General features: G+C 46.1%; 3 protein-coding genes across 3 annotated transcripts; 1 reads left to right on the forward strand and 2 right to left on the reverse strand.

Annotated features, from left to right (window-relative positions):
• Positions 1-8,498: 8,498 nt before the first annotated feature.
• LOC128302234 (cohesin subunit SA-1) lies at positions 8,499-12,819 on the reverse strand. Its single transcript, XM_053039008.1, has 5 exons — positions 12,603-12,819; positions 11,251-12,522; positions 9,683-11,168; positions 9,220-9,608; positions 8,499-9,153 (listed from the first exon to the last, which is right to left on the reverse strand). Exons 1-5 carry the CDS (start codon positions 12,680-12,682, stop codon positions 8,940-8,942), a joined length of 3,441 nt encoding a protein of 1,146 aa, XP_052894968.1. The 5' UTR covers positions 12,683-12,819; the 3' UTR covers positions 8,499-8,939.
• A 388-nt stretch (positions 12,820-13,207) lies between these two features.
• Positions 13,208-16,505, forward strand: LOC128305310 (alanine--tRNA ligase, mitochondrial). Its single transcript, XM_053042691.1, has 4 exons — positions 13,208-13,768; positions 13,825-14,176; positions 14,250-14,389; positions 14,461-16,505. The coding sequence occupies exons 1-4, from the start codon at positions 13,212-13,214 to the stop codon at positions 16,445-16,447; spliced, it is 3,036 nt and encodes a 1,011-aa protein (XP_052898651.1). The 5' UTR covers positions 13,208-13,211; the 3' UTR covers positions 16,448-16,505.
• A 3,305-nt stretch (positions 16,506-19,810) lies between these two features.
• Positions 19,811-21,610, reverse strand: LOC128301213 (elongation factor Tu, mitochondrial). Its single transcript, XM_053037578.1, has 3 exons — positions 21,459-21,610; positions 20,477-21,330; positions 19,811-20,408 (listed from the first exon to the last, which is right to left on the reverse strand). Exons 1-3 carry the CDS (start codon positions 21,496-21,498, stop codon positions 19,902-19,904), a joined length of 1,401 nt encoding a protein of 466 aa, XP_052893538.1. The 5' UTR covers positions 21,499-21,610; the 3' UTR covers positions 19,811-19,901.
• Positions 21,611-23,355: the final 1,745 nt, after the last annotated feature.

Here is a 23,355-nt window from a genome sequence, read left to right on the forward strand (position 1 = left end):
TTTGCACAGATCAGAAAAGATCAAACAAACAGGTCGGTCGGTCGCGCAGAAAAGAGAAGAAAATCACAGCAAATAACGTAAATGTTGCGTCAAACATACGCAACACGATGGGAGTGGGAGGAGCCGGATCGAACACGATTTGTGCCACCACCCCCAATTATGAAGAAATTTTACGCTGGGTGCAATTTAGCATAGCAAAAGAATAAAATAACCATTTTCATATAACAGTCACCGCCGCCATCCAACCATCCCGAAATTGCTGGAACACGTCATTTCTAAGTGCCAATGTGCCAAGCGGGAATCACAAAGGGGGGGGGGGGGGGGGGGGCGAAAAATGGCACATTTCAACCCCTTAACCAGCGCGTGTGCATGTGTACCTTCCGTGGGGAAGCTTATGAACGAGCTAAGTTAGATTGTTAATTGACGTGCGATTGGGGGCGCTGTTTGAAGCGATTCGACAATCGACTTGTGAGCGAGCGTAAAGGAACCGTGGAGGAAAAGCTCCGCTTCACACCACCCTCCACAAGCTTGTGAGATGGAGTTTTTTCTCACCTCGTCTCACCGCTATCGCATGTTGGCTGGGAGAAGTTAATCTGCAAAGTTCACCCACGGCGAAATTATGCCACTTTCTGGAGGTGGCGGTGTGCAGGAGGTTGCAAAAAGTGGGATATACTATTTGAGGGAAAATACAACCTTCCCACCCTCTGCCTCCCCATCCCCTTTCTGCATTTACTTTACCTTCCCGAAATGGAAATTCACCCTTTTACGTTTAGTGCCGCTTAACACTCGATTTACTCATTTGCTACACGTGCGACCAACGGCTGTTTCGGCAAAAACTCACGCACACACACATTAATGCCGCTCGTTACCAAGGCTACATCCGTCTGAAAGCCCGTGTGCTGAAGGCACAAATCGAAGCAGGCTGGGTGATGGGCGACCAAACAAGCGATAGTGTTCATCGTAGTAGCTACAATTTGCAGCACACGCAGCAAGCTGGCAAATGAAATCCCGCAAATCCAACAGTCTGTGTGTGTGTGTGTGTTTTGGTATGTGCAAAAGCTTGATACCATAAATTGAAATTAAAATTTTACACAGCATTTAACTTTGTGGCACAATTTCCTACAAGTGTTTCAATGGTGATAATATTGGTTCAAATTCCAGGGAAAAAAAACAACGATTTCGCACCCTGAATTAACTGCCATGTTTAAAAGGGGTAAAGTTTGGGAGTGATTCGATTTTTTTTTCTCACTCACTTCTCTCTTGCTTTCTTTTTAAGAAAGGCAATACAAAAGGTGTGAAACTTTCCATGGCGTTCGTTTTTTTTTCTGTTTGCGCGTTTTATCCCGTTCGATCGTTCAACAACCGGCATGTCTAACGATGGAGGCGCCTGGTCCCTGACAAGGTAAAATTGTATTTCTTCCCACTTTTTGCCCGATTTCATAACCTTCCCGGTACATTACAATTGTGTATGTGCTTTAATTTTGTTTTCTATCACATTGTTCATCCACCAGGCATCCTCCAGCGTCCAATACGAAACGGCAAAACTTTTGCCCAAAGTAGGGTAGTTTTCTGATCTCCGCCTTCCGACATTTTCTCCTGGCCCTCCCCTAAACCACCCGGTTGCCCTATTGATCCTTTCGTTTTGCCACGGATCACGTATCCGCATGAACGTACACCGATGCACTTTCCGTGTACCAGGGGAGAGGGGGAAATGTTTTTTTCGAGAGAGGGCGAACAAAATTATAAGTCACTTGGCATACGACAAACAAACTGTCAAAGATCAATGAACGGTTGTTTGTCAGCTACTTTCGTGAAATAAAAGCAATATCGAAAAGTGGTGCTTGAGAGCGTTTTTTTTTTCGGACGAATAAAACTAAATTAAAATGTGTTTTTATCCACCAGGTCCGGGACCCGGGTTTGTCTGTCGCCAATTTGGTCCGCCAGCTGTAAAGGTTCATAATGCCCGAACCCGGTAGGAGACCATTAAATCTTCCAAACATCTCCCGCAGCAGCGCATGCCAAGGGAAAGGAATTGCTGATGGTCATGCATAGAATTTAAATTGAGCATGGTGGTGGTGAAATTTAAATTATTAATCTGTTCTCATGTTTTTGTCAGCGAATTGCTATTCGGAAGTGCCATTGTTTTGCTACACACTGCGTGTCTAAATAATTCATCAACTGCACCCAAAACCACCGGCAGTGTGTGAACCCTGCCCACTTGGTGCTCAACCCGTTTGAATGTCTTAAATTATTAAACAATCATGTCAGGTCGATCTGACTACACCGGCGGGCACCATACATCCCTTCCAGTTCCATATAGTTGAGCCACAAAGTTGCAAAGTGTCCTTGAACGATACAAACTAAAAGCGTGGTTTAAAATAACCCACACCAAAGTGACCAAGCGTGTGCATGTGGAATAGATCTTGAACATTGGGAATTAGCATACGAACTAGCCCGGAACCGAATATCCCGCATCTCGGACGTCACGGTCAAGCGCCATTCGCCGGGTACAACCGGGCAAGGGCGGCTAAAAAATGCACCGCCGGCAATCATGCAACCGAAAACACCATAACCCCGGGCCGGAAATTTAACAAACGGCCATCGAGTGATTCCGGGAATCGGTAGAAAGCCATAAACAGCCCCCCGAAACCACAACAGGGCGATGGAGATCCTTTTTTTTTTTGTTCGCTTGCCCTTTGTCAAACCGAGTTACCCCGCACACCACGGGGGTTTTCTCGGCTTTGTCCCGATTGGTGTGTATATTTTGGGTTTTGCCTAACGAGTCCTGCACATTCGAACACCGAGAGAAAGTGAGCAACAAAGTAAAAATCAAATCGAAAATGAATAGGAAAAGAATTGTTGCCGGATATTGGCGTATGCTGGTAACTTAATTTAAATCCTCTATCCGCTGCTTTATTTGTTTCCCATCACCTACGATTGTGTGTGCTCTATACCGAGAGCGATTGTGTCACTTCACTTGCGCTGGTATGTTTCATACCACTCATACGATACATCCCAAAGCCTTCCAGCAAATATCTACCCAATTCGGGAACGGGACGGGACGGGATAACCTTCCTTCTTTTATTTGGTTCGAATGTTTCCGCCCGAAGGAAGAATCATCGCAGGATGGCTTCGACGTGACATGACAGCGATGAATGTAAAGTACAGTTTACATACGCACAGTCCTTACAGTAACCCCCGAAGCAAGATGGCGCGAAGGGTTTCATCGCCATAAAGACGTAAACAATTACTTAGACTTCTCCTGGCGAAGAAAAACCCCAGGAAACCCCCGGCCGGGAATGCGTACTGTATATACATCACACAAACGGAACGTAACTGCTTACGAGCAATGAATTTGCACCATTTTGCTGCGCATATTCTAATTGTACTGTGCGTGGCACCGAATCCATGCGTAAAGGTTTGACCGTGTTCCGTGTAGCCACCGACGTTCCTGTCCCTTGTTCATCTTTGCATACATTTATCGAACGGCATTCCTACAGCATGCCCACGGTACATTCCACAACCATAATGCTGACTTATGCAAGCACCATGGTCTTGCACACTTCCCACCTCCTCTGGCGAGCCAGAAAAGGGACAGATTATGAGGTAAAGATAAGACAATAATATAAGCACACCAGGTACTGGGCGTCTCCATTGCTCGCACGCTGCAAACGTTGGTGGCGCCCCTGGTGGTGGGCCGAGGTACCATCGAGGAAGGGGGAATGGTTCCGGTTCCTGCAGGATGGTCGGAATACTAAACTTTCTTATCTACGTGTTTTGCTTTCCACCACCACCTCACACCCCCATTTATGCACCCGTTCCCCTAGCGTGAATACATGCATGCGCCTGAAAAGAAATGCTTCTCTCCCGGTGCTTATGAAGGCATTGATACATGGCGTTCTCACCTTACACGGCAGGAACAAAACGACACTTCGTTCGTTCTCGGTGTCACGCCATCGGCGACAAGCCATCTGGGAAAGGGAAGGGACACCTAATAAACAATCCACCCCTAAAATGGGACAACTGTCCAGCTACTGTCACTCCGCCTGTAACCGGAATGTGCTTCTTCAAAAAAAGGGGGGCAACTTTCAATGGACGTGGAGGCACCACCATGGGTTCCGTTTCTTAACGGTTCTATTTCCAGCGTTTTCCAGCTAAATACAGCGGAAAGCAACTGTCGCCAAGAGAGGGAGATGGATCCTGCACGGTTCACGGTTTAGCCGCTTGGACAGTTCGGATAGCGCAAACCTTACCGCACGGTTTGTTACACACCAAGTGTGGTCCAGTTTCAGCGTCCTCACGCTTATCGTCCGGTGTCGAAGGAGGGTTGAAAGTATCCAGTTAGCTTTATAATTGGAGCGCACACGAGTTATTATGTTCTCGGACGCGTTTTCCCCTGGTCGTGTCGTTGACACGGATGATAAATTTTGTTCCCATCCTTTCCCTGTGATGAATCAAGTGCCGGTAGTAAGCACCAGCTGTAGAATGTGGCTTTAACGGGTGTAGTTTTTTATTCCCATAGACTCATCCGATGATTTAAACGGTACTGATCGGTTGCTGCTTGAAAAAGGATCCCCCAATTGGACGACTACACCCCGGAAATCGTCCTCCACTTCGTGCGATGTAGCCATAAATTCAATTTCTAATTTTAAACCAAGCGACAAAATGTGTTGTCCTGGTTTTATTGGCTTGATTTTTTTTTTAATATCCATCTCTTCGGTCCAGTTACATCTCACACGTGCAAACCGGCTCAGCTACAATACCCCCCCCATTAGCCACAATCCTTTACCGATGATGTTTACACGTACAGACGGGGATCGATCTGCAAGCGCACAGCAACTTGCGTTTACCCATTTCGGTCACGTCCTGCGTGGGAAAGCGAATCGAACCGGTTCTTTTCTGCAAACCGTTGCATAATGGTACCACCATACCATATTCCATCCATGGAGCCCACTATTGCTATTGTTAGATCTCAGTTTAAAAGCGTGTCGATTTTCCCTATTTGGTTCCCCCCTTTTTGGTCACTTTGGTGGGGGAAAAACGGTTCGTCAACCCATCAAACGTCAACGTGCAGAATGTTTGCACACTCAGCCACGGAAGCGATCGAACAGCTCGCGTACAGTGAAGACAGTTGAGACAGACAGGGCCCCGGATGTAATGTGCATGAAATGTGATAACGCTGAGCATTCGAACAGTGATCAGGCATCGACAGTGCCGACAACAGGCTCAACAAGAACTTCAAGCAGATCCTTTAATTGGGAAAAGGAACGGACTTTCTGTGTGTTTCGTTTTTTCACTATCTCTCACTCTCTCTCTCCACTGTACTGTATCGGATTTCCAATCCAGAGTTCAAAGATGGGCAAAAGATACAGAATCAAACAGAGACGAACGGCGTATTGATAGCCGTTGGGAACAACAAAAAAACGCACGTCTATCGCACAGATCGGAGTGGAGCTGTATGCAGATCAGGCAGAAATAGAAATTCCAATCATTGCACAATACTGTATCCTGTAACCGATACGTACACCGCGCCGCTTCGAACACGTTGTCCTGGGTGGGAGTGAGTCGTGGTTCATGTTGTTCTGGTTTTTGATGTTAAAGAATAAACAAACAGTGAGATCACAGTCAGGGAGGGGAGTAGAAATGCCTTCTAAATGAGCAAACAAATAGAGTTCCCTGTGTGGAATGAAGTGGCTGTTGATTTGGCTGTAAAATGGGTAATATTGAAAGAATAATAATTTTAATTACTTACCTAGAACAATAATATTTTCATCGAGTTTCGCTTCTCCTGCGGGTTGCTTTAAAACGTTTAAATTTCCACCTGCCCATCCACGATCACGTGTTTCTAATCAACCAACAACATATGTACTACCACCGGCACTAGTCGTAAATGGATTTCCTTTCGAGAACACAATCTTATCTTGCCGCGCACAATCTCGTTTCAATTCCCAATAGCCAACTGTGTACGATGCACCGGCTCCTTGTACAACACAACACAACAACCGGTGTGTAGTAAAGTAGACAAAACCCACCACGCTAGCGCTACACAGCTTCGGACGACGTTCCTCGACGCAAACCACTGCAAATCTGAGAGCTTTCGAGTGTGCGGCTGTTGGTCGAACCCCAACAGCAGTCCGCGTTCCAAAAGCTACTTTCGTGTGGGAGCTATTGCGTGAGAAAACGTGCTCGTATACGAAGAGAAACGCTCCTTGTTGCGAGATGAATGCGAGAGATGCGAAGTGAGAAATGGTTGGCTAGGTGAGATGTGATAGGGTCTCATTCAATTATTACGTACCGTTGTTAGGGGTTGGGGGAGGGGGCGGTGATTGACTCGTAAGTCAAGTACTGAGCTTGAAGAGTTGTATGGCCGTGTTTGAGGTCAGCATACCAGCTGAAATAGTTGATTTTAATGGTACCGAATTTCACGATGCTTATCAATTCAATTTAACCCTCTTTTTCTAACAAAATTATTTTTTTATTGACAATCTAAATTTCTAATGTTCCATTGGGTGTTAAATTGTAGTAGTTAAATGTAGTTCTACAATCGTTATGTTTTAGAGCTTTTAAATCTATGTTTTATTAAAAAAATAGTCACAAAGGTGAATTAATAATGAGCATTAACAGAAGTCAACTACGCAAAAGAAAGGTTGCTAGATAAATAAGAAAGGAATTGTACTGATAAATAATTATGTTCGCACGAATACTAGTTCTTAATAGATTACATCGATTTGCCATGGTACTATGTGTTGTAAGCACCCAAACGAGCTTCTTAAGTTTTTTTAAGGGGACGGTGGTGATCTGTGGTGATTGTGCACTTGGATTTGAAGCATCTTCCGGGTAAATTGATATCTTGAAGCCTGAAAACAATAATTGTTTATGAAGTATCGTAGCTGTATAGATTAAAGAAGAATGAAATTTAAAAAAAAATAAACGAAGGGTGAGGGTCAACGAAATGTAACGTAATTAATAGAGGGTAGTTGCGTCTAATGTTACGTTTCATTACCATAGGGTGGGAGGGTGGTGGGTGTGGGTCGGTAGGCGGTGGAAAATTACCAATTTTTGCGTTACGTAATAAATGAATGAGCCCTAATACTACGCTACTCATCAGCGAATGAAAGATAAAGCAAAAGCAAACAGCTTTTGTTTCTACCAAACCGGAACCACTGTGAGGTGCGATTTTTTGAACGACGGTCCACCGGATAACGATCTTAACCCAACACGAACTGGTTAGTTTTGGATTCCTTTTTTTTTCTTGTTGGCTAGGGGATAGCTGGTTCTAGCTTTCACCAACTGCGTTATTTATCTTTAAAGAAGTTTAAAATGAGTTCCCGGGTGTGGTTTTTCGGTCCGCTGGGATATGGTAATCGTGTGAACGGGGCCGTAAACCTCCACGGCAAACGGGACGGGACTTCTTTAGTTGGGTGGTTCTATCTTTCTGGAATTATAACAATCGTTACACACCGCCCACCAACAGCTTTCTTTAGACATCGTTTGATTTCCTTCGTTGAGTGTATAATCTTGTTAAGAATCAGATTGTGAACTGATGATTCGGTCGGAAATTGCAACAGCCTGCTAGATAAAGTTTGCTACTATACATTGAATTAACTGGACAGACCAATTTCTGTCTAATTTCCAATAATTCCCCATTTGAAAATTCCAACTGTTACTCCAGCTGTTACACTTAGTGGCAGTGTGTAACTGTTAACTAAGAATGTTTCCTGAAAACTTTACCACTACCTGTAGATATGTTAATGAAGCAATCAGTTACATGCAAACGGATTTAGCTTCGTCCAGCACAACGTACCCTCATTACTGTCCATCGCTGCATTTGCTTGTCCAATAATTCTCGGCATAATCAACCGTCTCGATCGGTATCCATTATTTATTAGGTCAAGGTAAAACCATCGTCCGCCGCCAGCCGGAGAAGATGTTTTCTTGCTGCATGCCATCCCATCCATCGGCTGGAGTTATAATTTGCTCTAGTGACAATGAAGATTAAAGTTAATTACTTCCACTTGGAATTTATTATTTACCATCATCATGCCGTAGTCAAGCACCAGACCCAAAAGGGGGAATTGCTGACAGCGATTGGCGATGATCTATCTGCTTTATGATAAATTCAACAAAGCTTGCTTCATCATTCCGCACATGTGCTGCAAACCAGCAATGGTTTTGGGCGAACTATTTACAGCAGTGCGTACTCATAAGACGAAATGATAACTAACCTGTGTTAGGGTTCGTTTGGATACCCTATTACCCTTTCGGAGATGAAAAGAAATGACCGGTTGAAATGATTTCTTTTCCTTGCCAAACGCAGAACCCATGCTGAACGTTTGCTCTGGAGCAATTGGATTAGCATTTGGTGTATTCCCTAAGGGGGACGATGGGTATGGGCTGCATGTATGGCTGGAACAGGTCTAGCACAACGTTTCGTCCTTTTTGAATTAAAGGATGTGTCACATCAAAGATGAAATCCACTCCACACATCGGTTGTGTATTAAAGTTTTATATTTCGTCTGTAGGTTGTAATTACAATTATTGACATAATTTAATGTACTATAAATTATCAGCTACTGTGAGGGAAAACTCCCCGAACGCTAGTTTACTGCTCATGTTTACCACGTTGAACATAAGTCACATGGTGAAGGATGGAAAATAGTTCTTTTCGGTTAGAGCTACCAGGGGACTCCACTGCGGTGCTTGCACTTCTATTCTAATTTCTGTTCTATATTGCTGACAAAAAACATCATCGATTTAATGGTTTTCTTCATGAGTGATGTCTACCTAAGCATATTCAAAACTTCTCTTACCTTACACCGGAAGCACCGGAAGCGGTTTAGAGGAAGATAAAATACGACACTTATTATATTTCTAGCCGGATCAACCGCTTGTACAATTCATAAAAAAAATTAAAATAAATATTCCCATCGAGTTATTGATTAACCGACGTAATCCTCGTCATCGTCGTCATGATCGTCGTCCTCATCGTGATCAGCATCCTTCTTCTTTCTTGTGTACGCACGCTTGGCGGTAACAGGTATTTGTTCTGTTTCTCCGTGCAGTAACGAGTTCCGGTAGGTTACCAGTGGTTGCCAGTCCTCAGAGCGACTCGAAGGAATACCTGACTTAAGACGACGGTCCAGGAAGTTTAGGCTAAACAAGACAAAAACAAATATATTAGCTATACTATTTCGCTCAATCCATAACCGTCATACGTACATCAATTTCTTGTCCTGTTTAATTAATTTGTTTGTCAATTCGGCTAACACTTCCAGAAACGCGATGCACGGTGGTGGGGCGGAAGGATCATCCTGCTCTTCATTGGAAGATGTTACGGCAAAATGAATGCCCGCACGGTGAAATACGGTGATAGCTTCCCGGTTCTTTACCGCGTCCAACCCGAACGAGAGGGCAAACCGTTTCGCCAGCTCTTTCAGGTCTTGGAACTCTTGCGACGATCGTGAAACTCGCCCATCTGGTGACAGTTCCTGCTGTTCCTTAAACATTGTTACCAGGCTCAGGCACATTGTCATCGAACAATTAAGTTTGTTGATTTCGCGGGTTTTACCCAAGGTGGTTTTGATGATGTCACCGTACTCATCGTAGTGCTGTAATTAAAAATATGAACCAGAGATTGTAAAACCTTCTAGACATTCAGGATCGGTAAAGAAAAATAACCTACCCGTAAATAGTGTTTAAAAATGTCTGCCGCTGCCTTAATCGGAAGAATATTGTAGACGATCAATTTGCAGTAGGCCGCAAGGAAACTTCGACGTTTATGCAGCTCCTCGATACGCGTTTCGTCAAGCCCTTCTTCCTGCTCCGTCGCAAACACCGTCGTCTGGACGAATTGGTTCAGCAGCTGCTGTTGTTCCTCGTTTGGCGAATGCACCAACGATTGTATGTTTTCGTCACCGTTACTTTGCAGCTGGTCGGAAAACACAACCAACAGATCGCATATCGACATAAACGCAGCCTCCTGGACGGACGATTCACGATCATACCGAACGAGGTGATTACAGGCATTCAGATATTTGTGCAAATTTCTCCCCAATTCGTGCGATTCCTGCGCCACCTGCGTGCGATCCCTCGTCGTCTCCAGGTGGTTCAAGCCCCAGTTGATGGAGAAAAAGCACGCCTCGATGCAGTAAACGAGCGCATCCTTCGGAATGCTCGTCTCGGGAGACTTGTCTCCGATTCGCTCCTCAATGTCTTGGTACAGCGAATCGAACAAATTCCACGGATTGAGATTGTGACTGGCGTACAGTGTCGACACCTTCTTCAGCGAAATGCTTACATTGTAGACCTCATCCTCATTCGGTACCTCATCGCCGGCAATCAGCGTACGATAATCGTCAATCGCTTCCCTGTACCGTGTGACGCATTCTTCGATCACATTCGACCGTACTACATCGCAACGGGTGTATATGGCACTGCCCTCAGTGCACAGAAATTCAAGCGTTTTCGCACACGTCTCCAACACTTCCCTATCGACGTGAGTCGACATGACGTGTGTCATTTTATCGAGCAACGCCTGCAAATTCGACTCCTGCCGCGTGGTGGTAAAAAGCTCAATGTCAAAGTACTGCGGAATTGCTAACAAGTTCGTTAGCTTCTCTCCATCCGCGCTGTACTTGTGCAGCAGCAGTGGCAACGTTTGAATGAAATGTTCCGTCAAACGTTGCTTATCGTCCTGCACCTGCTTGATTTCCTTTGCGCTCAGCGTCATCTTACGGCTGCTACCGCGCCCAACCGGCGGTTCTCCCGTCGCCGATTGACGCACAGCACTGACCATAATTTCGATCAACGTCGACTCCTGTTTGTTGTCCAGCATTTCTTCCTGCTGTCCCGGCTCTTCCAGCAGCAGATCCGTGTAGCATTCCCAGTCTTTTAGCATCGGATTGTTATCGATGAATGAGTCGACCAAATAAGCACCGTGCTCATGTAATTCCGATTCAATAAAGAACTGCACCAAATCGCGAATGAGCGGCGTATTTGGCAGACGCATCTTGCCCCGTCTTGTGTATACAGGCGGTGCATTGGGATCCTGACAGAAGAGGCGCACGTTTAAAAATTCGGCTGCCGCTTGAGCGACTCCACGGTGCGAAGAGTACACCAACTCATACACGATTTCACTATCCTTATCGGTCAAAATATCTTGATGACTCCTAGGAACAGAAAAAGCCAATCGTTAGCCATTTTTATGATACCTCCTTACATAATATGCATTCGATTTGAAGTTACACTTACTTGAGAATGTTGATAACCAGCTTTACCGCGTGTACAGCCGCTTCGTATTCCTTGTCCAGCGTCATCGCCACGATACGATCTTTGAATTTTGAAGTAAACAGCTCAAGTTTCGCCTTGAGCTCCTCGTTCTCGTACAGTGGCAGCAAGGCCTGGAGACACTTCAGTCGTACATCGCCAACTTTATCATGCAGTGTCCAACCGATGTACTTCAGATATGAATCATCCAAAAAGTTAGACGAAAACTTCATCATCCAAATGCCAATCTCTGACATGCAAATGGCCCGAATGTCAGGCAGCGTGTCGCGGTACCGATGGACAAACACGGACTTGAACATATACGTCAGCATGTTCTTTATCTCATCCATGTTCTCCTCCAGCTCGCCCCGGCGTGAAATCAGCGAATCGAGCCGCTCCGTGGCCCGCTTTTCACGCGGTTTCGTTCGTTCAGTTTCGTACTGCCGGGCCGCCATGTCGAACTGGATGGAAACCAGCAGTGCTACATCCACCAGAGCTGTCATTAGCTTCATGGCGGCCAACGTGGCGGTGTGACGGAACGCTCGCACTTGTGAATCGGACAGTCCAGTCAGCAAAGAAATTACATTATCCATCAGAAACTGATCGTAAATGATGGAATACTGACACTGCTTAACGAGCGTCTGCACAAAGTCGCAAAAGTTCATTTTGAACTTCTTCCACTGCTGTCCCGACATCATCAGCGGGTACTCATGGCTGTCTTCGTCGAACTCTTCCGTCATTTTGCGAATAATTGCCGTGTGCTCCATGCCCTGCTGCATCTCGGGCGTAATTTTGCCTTTGCAGCCACTTGCATGAACGAAAAAATTCATTAGCGCAATCAGGGCCGAATCCTTGTCCAACTTATACCGCGTAATCCAATCGTCCACAATGGTGGTAATTGGAAGTTTGGAGTTACGCAATATGTAGTACAAACTCGATTCGTCGGTCGTACTTTCACGGTCCGTTACGACGACGCGTTCTTCACGCTCCTCGCGCTCACGATACACCCTGGGCGGCTTCTCGTGATGTTCTTTTGGGGCTGTTTCTCGCGGTTTGCGAGGTGCCTTGCGCTTCTTGTGATGTTGGTCCTTGGCGAAAAAATCGTCCTCGTCGTCATCCTCGATGATGGGAGCTTTGAGTGGAACGCCTCCGCGTGCACGCAATCGCGTCATTCTTCCGCGGGAAGGTTCACCCGTTTCTTCCGGATGGGCAGCATCATCGTGGCCTCCTGATGACCAACTTTCATTCAGCGGCTCACTTATCACACAAATTTGAAAAATAAAAAAATGCAAAGTTGAATAATAACGGAACAAACTCTCACAAAACAACCAACTTACTGTTGATACATCTGCTCCGGTTCCTCGTACTCCACAGGAGGATCGTTCATACGAATTCTTTTTCCACCACGACGATGCATTTTGTGATCTGTTTCTGGACTACTCCTTCGTTTTTAAGCCACAACCTACACACGGGACTACAGCAGGAACTCAAGGAGGTCCACGGGTAAACTACAATTAAACTTTTCCAGATTTTTCACTTGGTCGAAGAGTTGGCGTCTAGTTTTCCATTCGAGCATCAACATATGTCAAAATATGGCTTGCTGTTGTTGTTGGTTGGTGTCATGGCGACGAGCGAGCATTGGTGTGCCCATGCAGCAGATAATTCTAATTTTCTGTTGAAAAATACGTAAACAAAAGAAAAACTTTAGCAACTAGCGAAAAGGGATAACAAGATATTTTTGGGTGATTTATTTTACATTTCACAATTTTTTATCAAACTTTATTAAACTTAATTTTTGATTTCTGTTACGTTTAACAACCATAGCCCACTGTTCCGTTCTGACAGGAATGTAAACAAACAATCATAACCTGCAAATGTGTCAACTCGGTTCTACATCCCACCGAACCGGTGTTGTATAATATCCAGACTAGGATCCATTCAAAACAATGGCTCTCCGATTGTGTTTTCGCTCGAAAGTACTGTTCCGGAACTATTTCATCCACTATCCGATTGGTCAGGTGCGCTATGTTTCAGTTAGCAGCCCAGGACCCAGTTCGAAAGAGATCCGCCGTCAGTTTATAGACTACTTCACCGTCAAACACAACCATCAGCTGATACGATCGAGCTCTTTGATACCCTTCAACGATAGCACGATCGCATTTGTGAATGCCGGCATGAACCAGTTCAAAAATGTCTTCCTAGGCACCGCGGATCGGCCCTGCCAACGGGCGGTCAATTCACAGAAGTGTGTACGGGTGGGCGGCAAACATAACGATCTATCGGTCGTTGGTACGGATAGCTATCATCACACGTTTTTCGAGATGCTTGGCAATTGGTCGTTTGGGGATTATTTTAAGCGCGAAGCGTGCCAAATGGCTTTTGATTTGCTGAAGAATGTGTACCGCATTGATATGGAGCGTGTGTATGTAACGTACTTCGGGGGAGATGAATCCCTGAACCTGCAGGCGGATGAAGAATGTCGAGAAATTTGGCTGAGTTTGGGGTAAGCTAACAACTCTCAATATCAACTCTGTACTAATGTTGATTGTTCAAATCCAGGATTCCAGCGGACCGTGTTCTTCCTTTCGGTGCACGGGACAATTTCTGGGAGATGGGAAATTCGGGTCCCTGCGGTCCATGCACAGAGATACATCTGGATCTTTCAGACGAGTTTAAAAATACAAAAGCAAGACATCACTTGGTAAATGCCGGTGTGCCGGATCTTACCGAAATTTGGAACATTGTGTTTATACAATACAACCGTTCGCTTGAGGACGGCGTGATACGTAATCTACCTCATCATCACGTGGATACGGGAATGGGTCTGGAACGGGTTGTTGCTCATTTGCAGGGAAAGTTAAGCAATTACGATACGGATCTGTTCGAACCGATCTTTGGCCGTATACAGAAGGTAAAGCACGCATTAGAACTAATACCATAACGATTGAGAGAAGCTGAAGCGCCGATATTATTCGTATCTATAGGTGACAAAATTGGAACCTTACCGAGGCAGCTTCCTGCGTAGCGATAACCACTACGAGCTTGATACTGCTTATCGAATTATGGCTGATCATAGTCGAATGATTACGGCCTGTTTAGCTGACGGAATGTTTCCCTCCCAGAAGTAAGTACGCAGTACACAAACTACTGTGATACGCGTAACATGCCAAAGATTAACATGAATTATTATTGCAGTCACAAATTGCGGCGTATTATTCGCAAATCCCTTGCCCTGGCTAATCGTACCTTTGGCTGTCCGGATCTACTGCGCGAAACTATCCCCAGCGTGGTGGAAATTCTTGGCGATGTGTACCCCGAGATGGGACGAAATATTTGCAGTGTGTTACAAATAATCGAACACGAGCAACACGCGTATAGCACGCTAAGCTCTAAACGATCCACCGAAACGAACACGCTGCTGAAGCAATTTCCACAACTGGAAGAATCAGAAGTGCTGGAACACGCGGGCCTCCCCGGTGCCATAAAGGAACTCTTGCAAACGAAACCAACCCATCTGAATGGGCCGATTATTCACAAAATGTACGACACGTACGGATTGGACGAAGAATTGCTCATCAAACTGGGACAAATGATGAAATTTTCGCTCGACTTCCGGGACTACGAGCGATACGTTTGTGAGCTGAAGGATGGGTTTAAGAATGAGATAGCCACCAAGCTGGAGACACGTCTTTCCGCATATCAAAACCTCAAGGAATCGATCGATAGCACTAGCTTAAAACCAACACGAACGGAACGTAGGTACAATTATGCATTTAATCAAGAGAAGGTCACATATGAGGTCGCACCATGCAAAGCGCACGTTAGTCTGCTGCTGGAAGATGATACCCGTGACCAGTGGCACATCGTAACGGACCATAGCAATTTCTACTGCGAATCTGGTGGTCAACAGAGCGATACGGGACGGCTAACAGTGGGAGTTGGTTCTGGGAGTGAACAATCATTCGATATAGTCAACGTTTCCGATCACAATGGATTTATTGTCCATTCAATCGCGAAACAACCGAATGTGACACCTTCCATTGGCGATCAAGTTGTTTTGCAGGTGGATGCAAATCGACGGACACAACTTACTGTGCACCATACAGCAACGCATTTGCTAAACGCAACCGTACGAAAAATCGTCCGACTGCCAATGTGTCAACGTTCCAGTGCCGTTTCCGAACGGGGCTTCCGGCTGGAGCTCGCCATCAGTGGAGAAAAGATAACGCTAGACCAAATAGCTACGATCGAGACTGAAATACGATCGTTAATCAAGCGGAAAGAACCGATCAGTGTGGTAGTGTGCAATGCAAACGATCTCGATTTCGCAACAATTACGACGGTCCCGGGAGAAACCTATCCCGATCGTGGTCTGCGGGTTGTGTCGATCGGTAATGTATCGCGGGAACTTTGCTGTGGGACGCACGCCACAAACACGGGAGAATTGCGCGACTTTGCCATAACGAATGTGTCGCAATCGAAGAATGGATGCTTTACATTTCACGGAATTGCTGGACCAGCCGCCGAAAAGGTCCATTTCCTGGGCGCACAAATCCAAAACGACATAAGCCAGCTGCAACAGGACGCGCAGCAAAATGAGAAATCGCAGGAAGACGTTACGATCATCGAAACGAGAATGCAACGGTTGAAAAATGTGCTTCTAACCGGAACGGAGAACAATATTCACCTGCCGTACTGCGTCCGGCAACGGTGCCTGAACGTGATCAATGCGCTGTACCAGAAGTTGAAGGATCGATCCCGCGAATCGCTCCGGGAGTTGATCGACATTGAGATGCGCAATCTGATGGAACAGAAAACGGCCACTAGCGATCGGTTTATCGTTCACTTTCTCGAGTGTTCCATCATTCTGGAGGAGGTGCAGCTCAGTAAAGCCACTCGATACTGTACGGATCGTCCGATTTTGGTAGTTAGCATCACGGACAATCAGGTGAAGGCTCGTGCAACTATTCCACCGGCAATGGTTACGGAACGATGCAACGCAGAACGGTGGCTGGCAGAGGTTGCACGAACGTTCAAGGCACAAACAGCCGCACCGAAGGGACAGAATGCGGCCGAAGTGTGCAACATGAAGGCGCGCAAGGTGAAGATGATGCATTTCGAGGCAACGCTGGAAAATGCGTTGCTTGCGGCCAGGACTTACGCGGATGAAAATTTCCATTAGTGTTGGCCGATCGCAGGTGAAATAAAGTTGATCGCAAGTTGATTTTGTTTTGTTTTAATCATGTAGTTCATTCGATTCATTTGCGGATAGAAACGCGGTTTCGCCAAACTTTCGGATGTGGCGAAATAGCCTGATGACAGAACAATTGGCTTTCGCAAATTGTATTTCCGTCTAGATAACTAGCTTACATTTCTGGTTTGTTCCTTAGCTTAATCACGCCTCTCCTGGACCAGTTTCCCCCAAATTCGCTTTACCACTGGCAGCTTTTTCACGCACCAAGGCACCGACCGATTCAACCGGCAACAGGAATGGTTTGTCCAGCTCGCGTACCGGTGTCGGCACGTATTTGGCTACCTCTTCCAGTAGCTTCATTACGGCATTAGTTCCTATTTCGGGTTCGCGACCATCCAGCGCACACAGTGCCGATCCCTTAATGACCGGGACATTATCACCATCGAAGCCCATCGACCATTTCCTGATCGGCCGCATCCACCTTGTTGATAAACAACACCATGTGGTTAACGCCAATTTGTTTCGCCAACAGCAAATGTTCTCGCGTCTGCGGCATGGCACCGTCCGTAGCGGCCACCACCAATATCGCACCATCCATGGTCATGTTCTTAATATAATCTGCATGCCCGGGACAATCGGTGTGACCGTAGTGACGGTTTTCCGTTTTCCAAGAGAAGGGCACATATGAGGTCGAACCATGCAAAGCGCACGTTTGTCTGCTGCTGGAAGATGATACCCGTGACCAGTGGCACATCGTAATGGATCATAGCAATTTCTACTGCGAATCTGGTGGACAATGCCCGAATGGTCCCACTGCCAATGTGTCAACGTTCCAGTGCCGTTTCCGAACGGGGCTTCCGGCTGGAGCTCGCCATCAGTGGAGAAAAGATAACGCTAGACCAAATAGCTACGATCGAGAATGAAATACGATCGTTGATCAAGCGGAATGAACCGATCAGTGTGGTAATGTGCAATGCAAACGATCTCGATTTCGCAACAATTACGACGGTCCCGGGAGAAACCTATCCCGATCGGGGTCTGCGGGTTGTGTCGATCGGAGATGTATCGCGGGAACTTTGCTGTGGGACGCACGCCACAAACACGGGGGAATTGCGCGACTTTGCCATAACGAATGTGTCGCAATCGAAGAATGGATGCTTTACATTTCACGGAATTGCTGGACCAGCCGCCGAAAAGGTCCATTTCCTGGGCGCACAAATCCAAAACGACATAAGCCAGCTGCAACAGGACGCGCAGCAAAATGAGAAATCGCAGGAAGACGTTACGATCATCGAAACGAGAATGCAACGGTTGAAAAATGTGCTTCTAACCGGAACGGAGAACAATATTCACCTGCCGTACTGCGTCCGGCAACGGTGCCTGAACGTGATCAATGCGCTGTACCAGAAGTTGAAGGATCGATCACGCGAATCGCTCCGGGAGTTGATCGACATTGAGATGCGCAATCTGATGGAACAGAAAACGGCCACTAGCGATCGGTTTATCGTTCACTTTCTCGAGTGTTCCATCATTCTGGAGGAGGTGCAGCTCAGTAAAGCCACTCGATACTGTACGGATCGTCCGATTTTGGTAGTTAGCATCACGGACAATCAGGTGAAGGCTCGTGCAACTATTCCACCGGCAATGGTTACGGAACGTTGCAACGCAGAACGGTGGCTGGCAGAGGTTGCACGAACGTTCAAGGCACAAACAGCCGCACCGAAGGGACAGAATGCGGCCGAAGTGTGCAACATGAAGGCGCGCAAGGTGAAGATGATGCATTTCGAGGCAACGCTGGAAAATGCGTTGCTTGCGGCCAGGACTTACGCGGATGAAAATTTCCATTAGTGTTGGCCGATCGCAGGTGAAATAAAGTTGATCGCAAGTTGATTTTGTTTTGTTTTAATCATGTAGTTCATTCGATTCATTTGCGGATAGAAACGCGGTTTCGCCAAACTTTCGGATGTGGCGAAATAGCCTGATGACAGAACAATTGGCTTTCGCAAATTGTATTTCCGTCTAGATAACTAGCTTACATTTCTGGTTTGTTCCTTAGCTTAATCACGCCTCTCCTGGACCAGTTTCCCCTAAATTCGCTTTACCACTGGCAGCTTTTTCACGCACCAAGGCACCGACCGATTCAACCGGCAACAGGAATGGTTTGTCCAGCTCGCGTATCGGTGTCGGCACGTATTTTTCTCCCTTATCCAGTAGCTTCATTACGGCATTAGCTCCTATTTCCGGTTCGCGACCATCCAGCGCACACAGTGCCGATCCCTTAATGGCCGGGACATTATCACCATCGAAGCCCATCGACCATTTCCTGATCGACCGCATCCACCTTGTTGATAAACAACACCATGTGGTTAACACCAATTTGTTTCGCCAACAGCAAATGTTCTCGCGTCTGCGGCATGGCACCGTCCGTAGCGGCCACCACCAATATCGCACCATCCATGGTCATGTTCTTAAAGAAATCTGCATGCCCGGGACAATCGGTGTGACCGTAGTGACGGTTTTCCGTTTTCCAAGAGAAGGGCACATATGAGGTCGCACCATGCAAAGCGCACGTTAGTCTGCTGCTGGAAGATGATACCCGTGACCAGTGGCACATCGTAATGGATCATAGCAATTTCTACTGCGAATCTGGTGGACAATGCCCGAATGGTCCCACTGCCAATGTGTCAACGTTCCAATGCCGTTTCCGAACGGGGCTTCCGGCTGGAGCTCGCCATCAGTGGAGAAAAGATAACGCTAGACCAAATAGCTACGATCGAGACTGAAATACGATCGTTAATCAAGCGGAATAAACCGATCAGTGTGGTAGTGTGCAATGCAAACGATCTCGATTTCGCAACAATTACGACGGTCCCGGGAGAAACCTATCCCGACCGGGGTCTGCGGGTTGTGTCGATCGGTGATGTATCGCGGGAACTTTGCTGTGGGACGCACGCCACAAACACGGGGGAATTGCGCGACTTTGCCATAACGAATGTGTCGCAGTCGAAGAATGGATGGTTTACATTTCACGGAATTGCTGGACCAGCTGCCGAAAAGGTCCATTTCCTGGGCGCACAAATCCAAAACGACATTAGCCAGCTGCAACAGGACGCGCAGCAAAATGAGACATCGCAGGAAGACGTTACGATCATCGAAACGAGAATGCAACGGTTGAAAAATGTGCTTCTAACCGGAACGGAGAACAATATTCACCTGCCGTACTGCGTCCGGCAACGGTGCCTGAACGTGATCAATGCGCTGTACCAGAAGTTGAAGGATCGATCACGCGAAACGCGGATTCGTCAAACTTTCGGATGTGACAAAACAGGCTGATTACAGAACAATTGGCTTTCGCAAATTGTATTTCCGTCTAGATAACTAGCTTACATTTCTTGTTTGTTCCTTAGCTTAATCACGCCTCCCCTGGACCAGTTTCCCCCAATTACGCCTTACCACTGGCAGCTTTTTCACGTGCCTTCTTACCCTCGGTAAGGGCAAGTCGCTCCTTTTCCGTAAGTGGCGCTAGCAACTTCGTTACCACACCCGTACCCAGCGTTATATGTCCGTCGCGCAACGTAAACCGTTGACCCTGTTCCAGCACCATCGGTCGCATCAGCCGCAGCTGCAGTTTGGCATCTTCGCCCGGCATAATCATGTCCTTGCCGGGGATCTGCACCTGCGTTGCACAGTCCCACGTACGTGAGAACATCTGCAGCTGGATGAAGCTGGTAAACGGCTTATGCCGACCGCCCTCGTCTTTGCTCAGGATGTACACCTGGGCTTCGAAGTTATCGTTCGCTTTCATGGTGCCCGGTTTGCACATCACCATACCGCGCTTGATATCGTCACGCTTGATGCCACGCACCAATGCACCGAGCTGATCGCCGGCATGTGCCTCTTCGAGAATTTTGTGAAACATCTCAATACCGGTGATGGTTGACTTTATGACCTGGAGGAAATGAAACAAACGATTACAAATCTTTCCCGTTTGTGGTGTGTCCCATCACCAAATGTTACCTTGTTGTAGCCGACAAACTCACACTCCTGACCTTTCTTCAACATGCCACGCTCCAGGCGGCCCGTTACGACCGTACCACGGCCGGGAATGCTGTGCACCGATTCAACCGGCAACAGGAATGGTTTGTCCAGCTCGCGTACCGGTGTCGGCACGTATTTGTCTACCTCTTCTAGCAGCTTCATTACGGCATTAGCTCCTATTTCGGGTTCACGACCATCCAGCGCACACAGTGCCGACCCCTTAATGACCGGGACGTTATCACCATCAAAGCCCATCTCCGACATAAGCTCACGGATTTCCATCTCCACCAGATCAACCATTTCCTGATCGGCCGCATCCACCTTGTTGATAAACACCACTATGTGGTTAACACCAATTTGTTTCGCCAACAGCAAATGTTCTCGCGTCTGCGGCATGGCACCGTCCGTAGCGGCCACCACCAATATCGCACCATCCATCTGGGCCGTACCGGTGATCATGTTCTTAATGTAATCTGCATGCCCGGGACAATCGGTGTGACCGTAGTGACGGTTTTCCGTTTGATACTCAATGTGAGCAACATTGATCGTAATACCTCGCGCCTTCTCTTCCGGCGCATTATCGATATCGGTATATTTTTTGCTCTCCGCCAGATCCTTATCTGCCAGCACCTTCGTGATGGCTGCGGTGAGTGTTGTCTTGCCGTGGTCGACATGCCCAATCGTGCCGACATTACAGTGTGGTTTGTCCCTTTTGAACACTTCCTTTTCGGCGTAAAACCTTACCGGTACGGCACGGATAGCCGGCGATGCATTTCGCACAGCGTTCAAACCATTGCCGGCGGAGAGAATCTGTGCAACCGTCTTGCGGGCGACTGAAATGGGACAGAAACAATGGGTTGATTACCGAATTAACCTCACTTTACGCATAGGAAAACAATCCATATGCAAGCCGATTGAAAACATGCAACGGTACAAGTTTTGTGACGCCGAAAACACTTACTCGGGCTAAGAATCGCTCGAAGAGCAAGATACGTCGACATTTTGTCCACAAGCCACGAATTTCTGGAGTTTCTTAAATGCAGAAAAACCGGACAACCCCGGAGCAGCAAGGGAAAATTTTTCACTTTCTTGCGCAAGAACAACACCTCTGTTTGACGTTTCTCCCTGACGTACTGTCACAACTCACCGCACGGAGGGTCATCTCTATTATTTATTTAGTTTTGGTCAAATCACCATTTTTCTGATTTCTTTCCGTTCCGTGATATATGATGTATGTTTATGATTTGTGATATAGCTATACAAATTTTAGTTGGTAGCGACTCCTACCGTTTCCATGGTAACATTATTTCCCACACCCATGGATACATTTTTTGTGTGGAGCATTTGTGATTTCACATCTGCTCTTTAAACTCTTTTCTTTCAACGCCTTCTATGATTCTCTCGCCAACAATTTATTTTTCCATGTATACTATGGTTTTACCAAATGCAAGTTTTTTACACGTATCGACAAAAATGCGAGAATGTTTCTGAAGCAATTGTATCATCTCTGTTGTGTATAGAGAAAATTTTATCAAGCCAGACAACCAGGAGTCTGGGGACGCAGAAGTCCCAATGGTCAAGATGCCATCAAATGCAAGTAGGAAAAATACGTAATATTGCCATAAACTTCAGAACACTTCTTTCGAATGAAAGGCTTGGTTAAATCATAGGCAACAATCGTCAGTTCAAATCACATCAGTCGAAGTATACGTGTAGAACTGGCTTCCATCATCATCTTGATCATTGTACTTCACCGGATATTTCGAGTTTACGATTGCAGTCCATGTTTGGAGTTTTTACGGAACAAGAAGATTTTTGGTAGGGAAAATTATTATTATTATTTTTTTTTTTGTAGATCATCTGTGCTTCAATAATCCATTATACACGCTGAGCACAACATCCAGAGAACTTGGAGAACAACATCCAAAGAACTGCTAATTCGGGACTTTTTAAATTTTATTTACCCGTAACCTGGATAGTTGTTCCTGGACCGAGGGATTGGTCTGGGTGCAATTTTGTACCGGTCCTGTCAATGAAGACTTTTGTCGATATCAAATACATCACACAGGCACATCTGCTAAAATGGCACCGTATGAAATCTAAACATGTATGTGCCTGTTACTGGAATGGCATGACTCAAATATACTATATCTGAGGATAAAGTTAGAAAAAAAACTTGAGTAAGCAGTAGTAAAGAACAGGAACGAAAAGTAGGAATGCATAGTAAGCAACAAGGGATATAATCTGATGCAAGATTGTTAAGAACTGCTTAAGTATAATTTGAAGTACTCATGTTAAAAATATATGATGCATATGTGCATCACAGTCCAGGTGGGAGCTGAACGCAACCAGGACGTGTCGTATATTTTTGCGATACATTTCATTTGTGATAACTGACCAACCCCGTAACTTTGGGTTCGGGGCTAATCAACTGCAATGACGAAATATCTATAACACAATGCTAGATATCCAGATCAGATGAATGGCTATATCAGACTAAAAGATGAATGAGGCCGCTAAGGCTCAAGGTCTGTTAAATCCGATAACAACAATATTAGCTCTATGTGACTTGGAATATGCTTTGCCAAATAGTTTTTATGAGAGTCAAAGTGGCCCGAGATGAGAAATTTGATAACCGAATAAAACTAAATTAACAACTTCCACTAATTGCGAGGAAAACCTCTTTTTAAACATCTTTGAGTTTACGTACACAACGGAATTATGTTGCATAGCCCTGTAACCGGGCCGATTAACTAGTGTTTATAAAAATGGCATGAAGTATAGATAAGATATTTTTCGTAACATTATACGCCAAGTTTTTCAAAACACCAGACGGTGTACCGCGAAAGAAATCGCGC

Source organism: Anopheles moucheti, chromosome 3, assembly GCF_943734755.1.
Source record: "Anopheles moucheti chromosome 3, idAnoMoucSN_F20_07, whole genome shotgun sequence".
NCBI classification, from domain to species: Eukaryota; Metazoa; Arthropoda; class Insecta; order Diptera; family Culicidae; genus Anopheles; species Anopheles moucheti.

Coding starts and splice junctions, on each gene's coding strand:
- LOC128302234 (XM_053039008.1), bottom strand. CDS start 12,682: ATGCATCGTCGTGGTGGAAAAAGAATTCGTATGAACGATCCTCCTGTG. Junction 9,609..9,682: donor TTTTTAAACACTATTTACGG/GTAGGTTATTTT, acceptor TTTTAATTACAG/CACTACGATGAGTACGGTGA. Junction 9,154..9,219: donor AAACAGGACAAGAAATTGAT/GTACGTATGACG, acceptor TGTCTTGTTTAG/CCTAAACTTCCTGGACCGTC.
- LOC128305310 (XM_053042691.1), top strand. CDS start 13,212: ATGGCTCTCCGATTGTGTTTTCGCTCGAAAGTACTGTTCCGGAACTAT. Junction 13,769..13,824: donor GAAATTTGGCTGAGTTTGGG/GTAAGCTAACAA, acceptor GTTCAAATCCAG/GATTCCAGCGGACCGTGTTC. Junction 14,177..14,249: donor TCTTTGGCCGTATACAGAAG/GTAAAGCACGCA, acceptor TCGTATCTATAG/GTGACAAAATTGGAACCTTA.
- LOC128301213 (XM_053037578.1), bottom strand. CDS start 21,498: ATGTCGACGTATCTTGCTCTTCGAGCGATTCTTAGCCCGA. Junction 21,331..21,458: donor TCGAGCGATTCTTAGCCCGA/GTAAGTGTTTTC, acceptor GTCCCATTTCAG/TCGCCCGCAAGACGGTTGCA. Junction 20,409..20,476: donor AGTTTGTCGGCTACAACAAG/GTAACATTTGGT, acceptor CATTTCCTCCAG/GTCATAAAGTCAACCATCAC.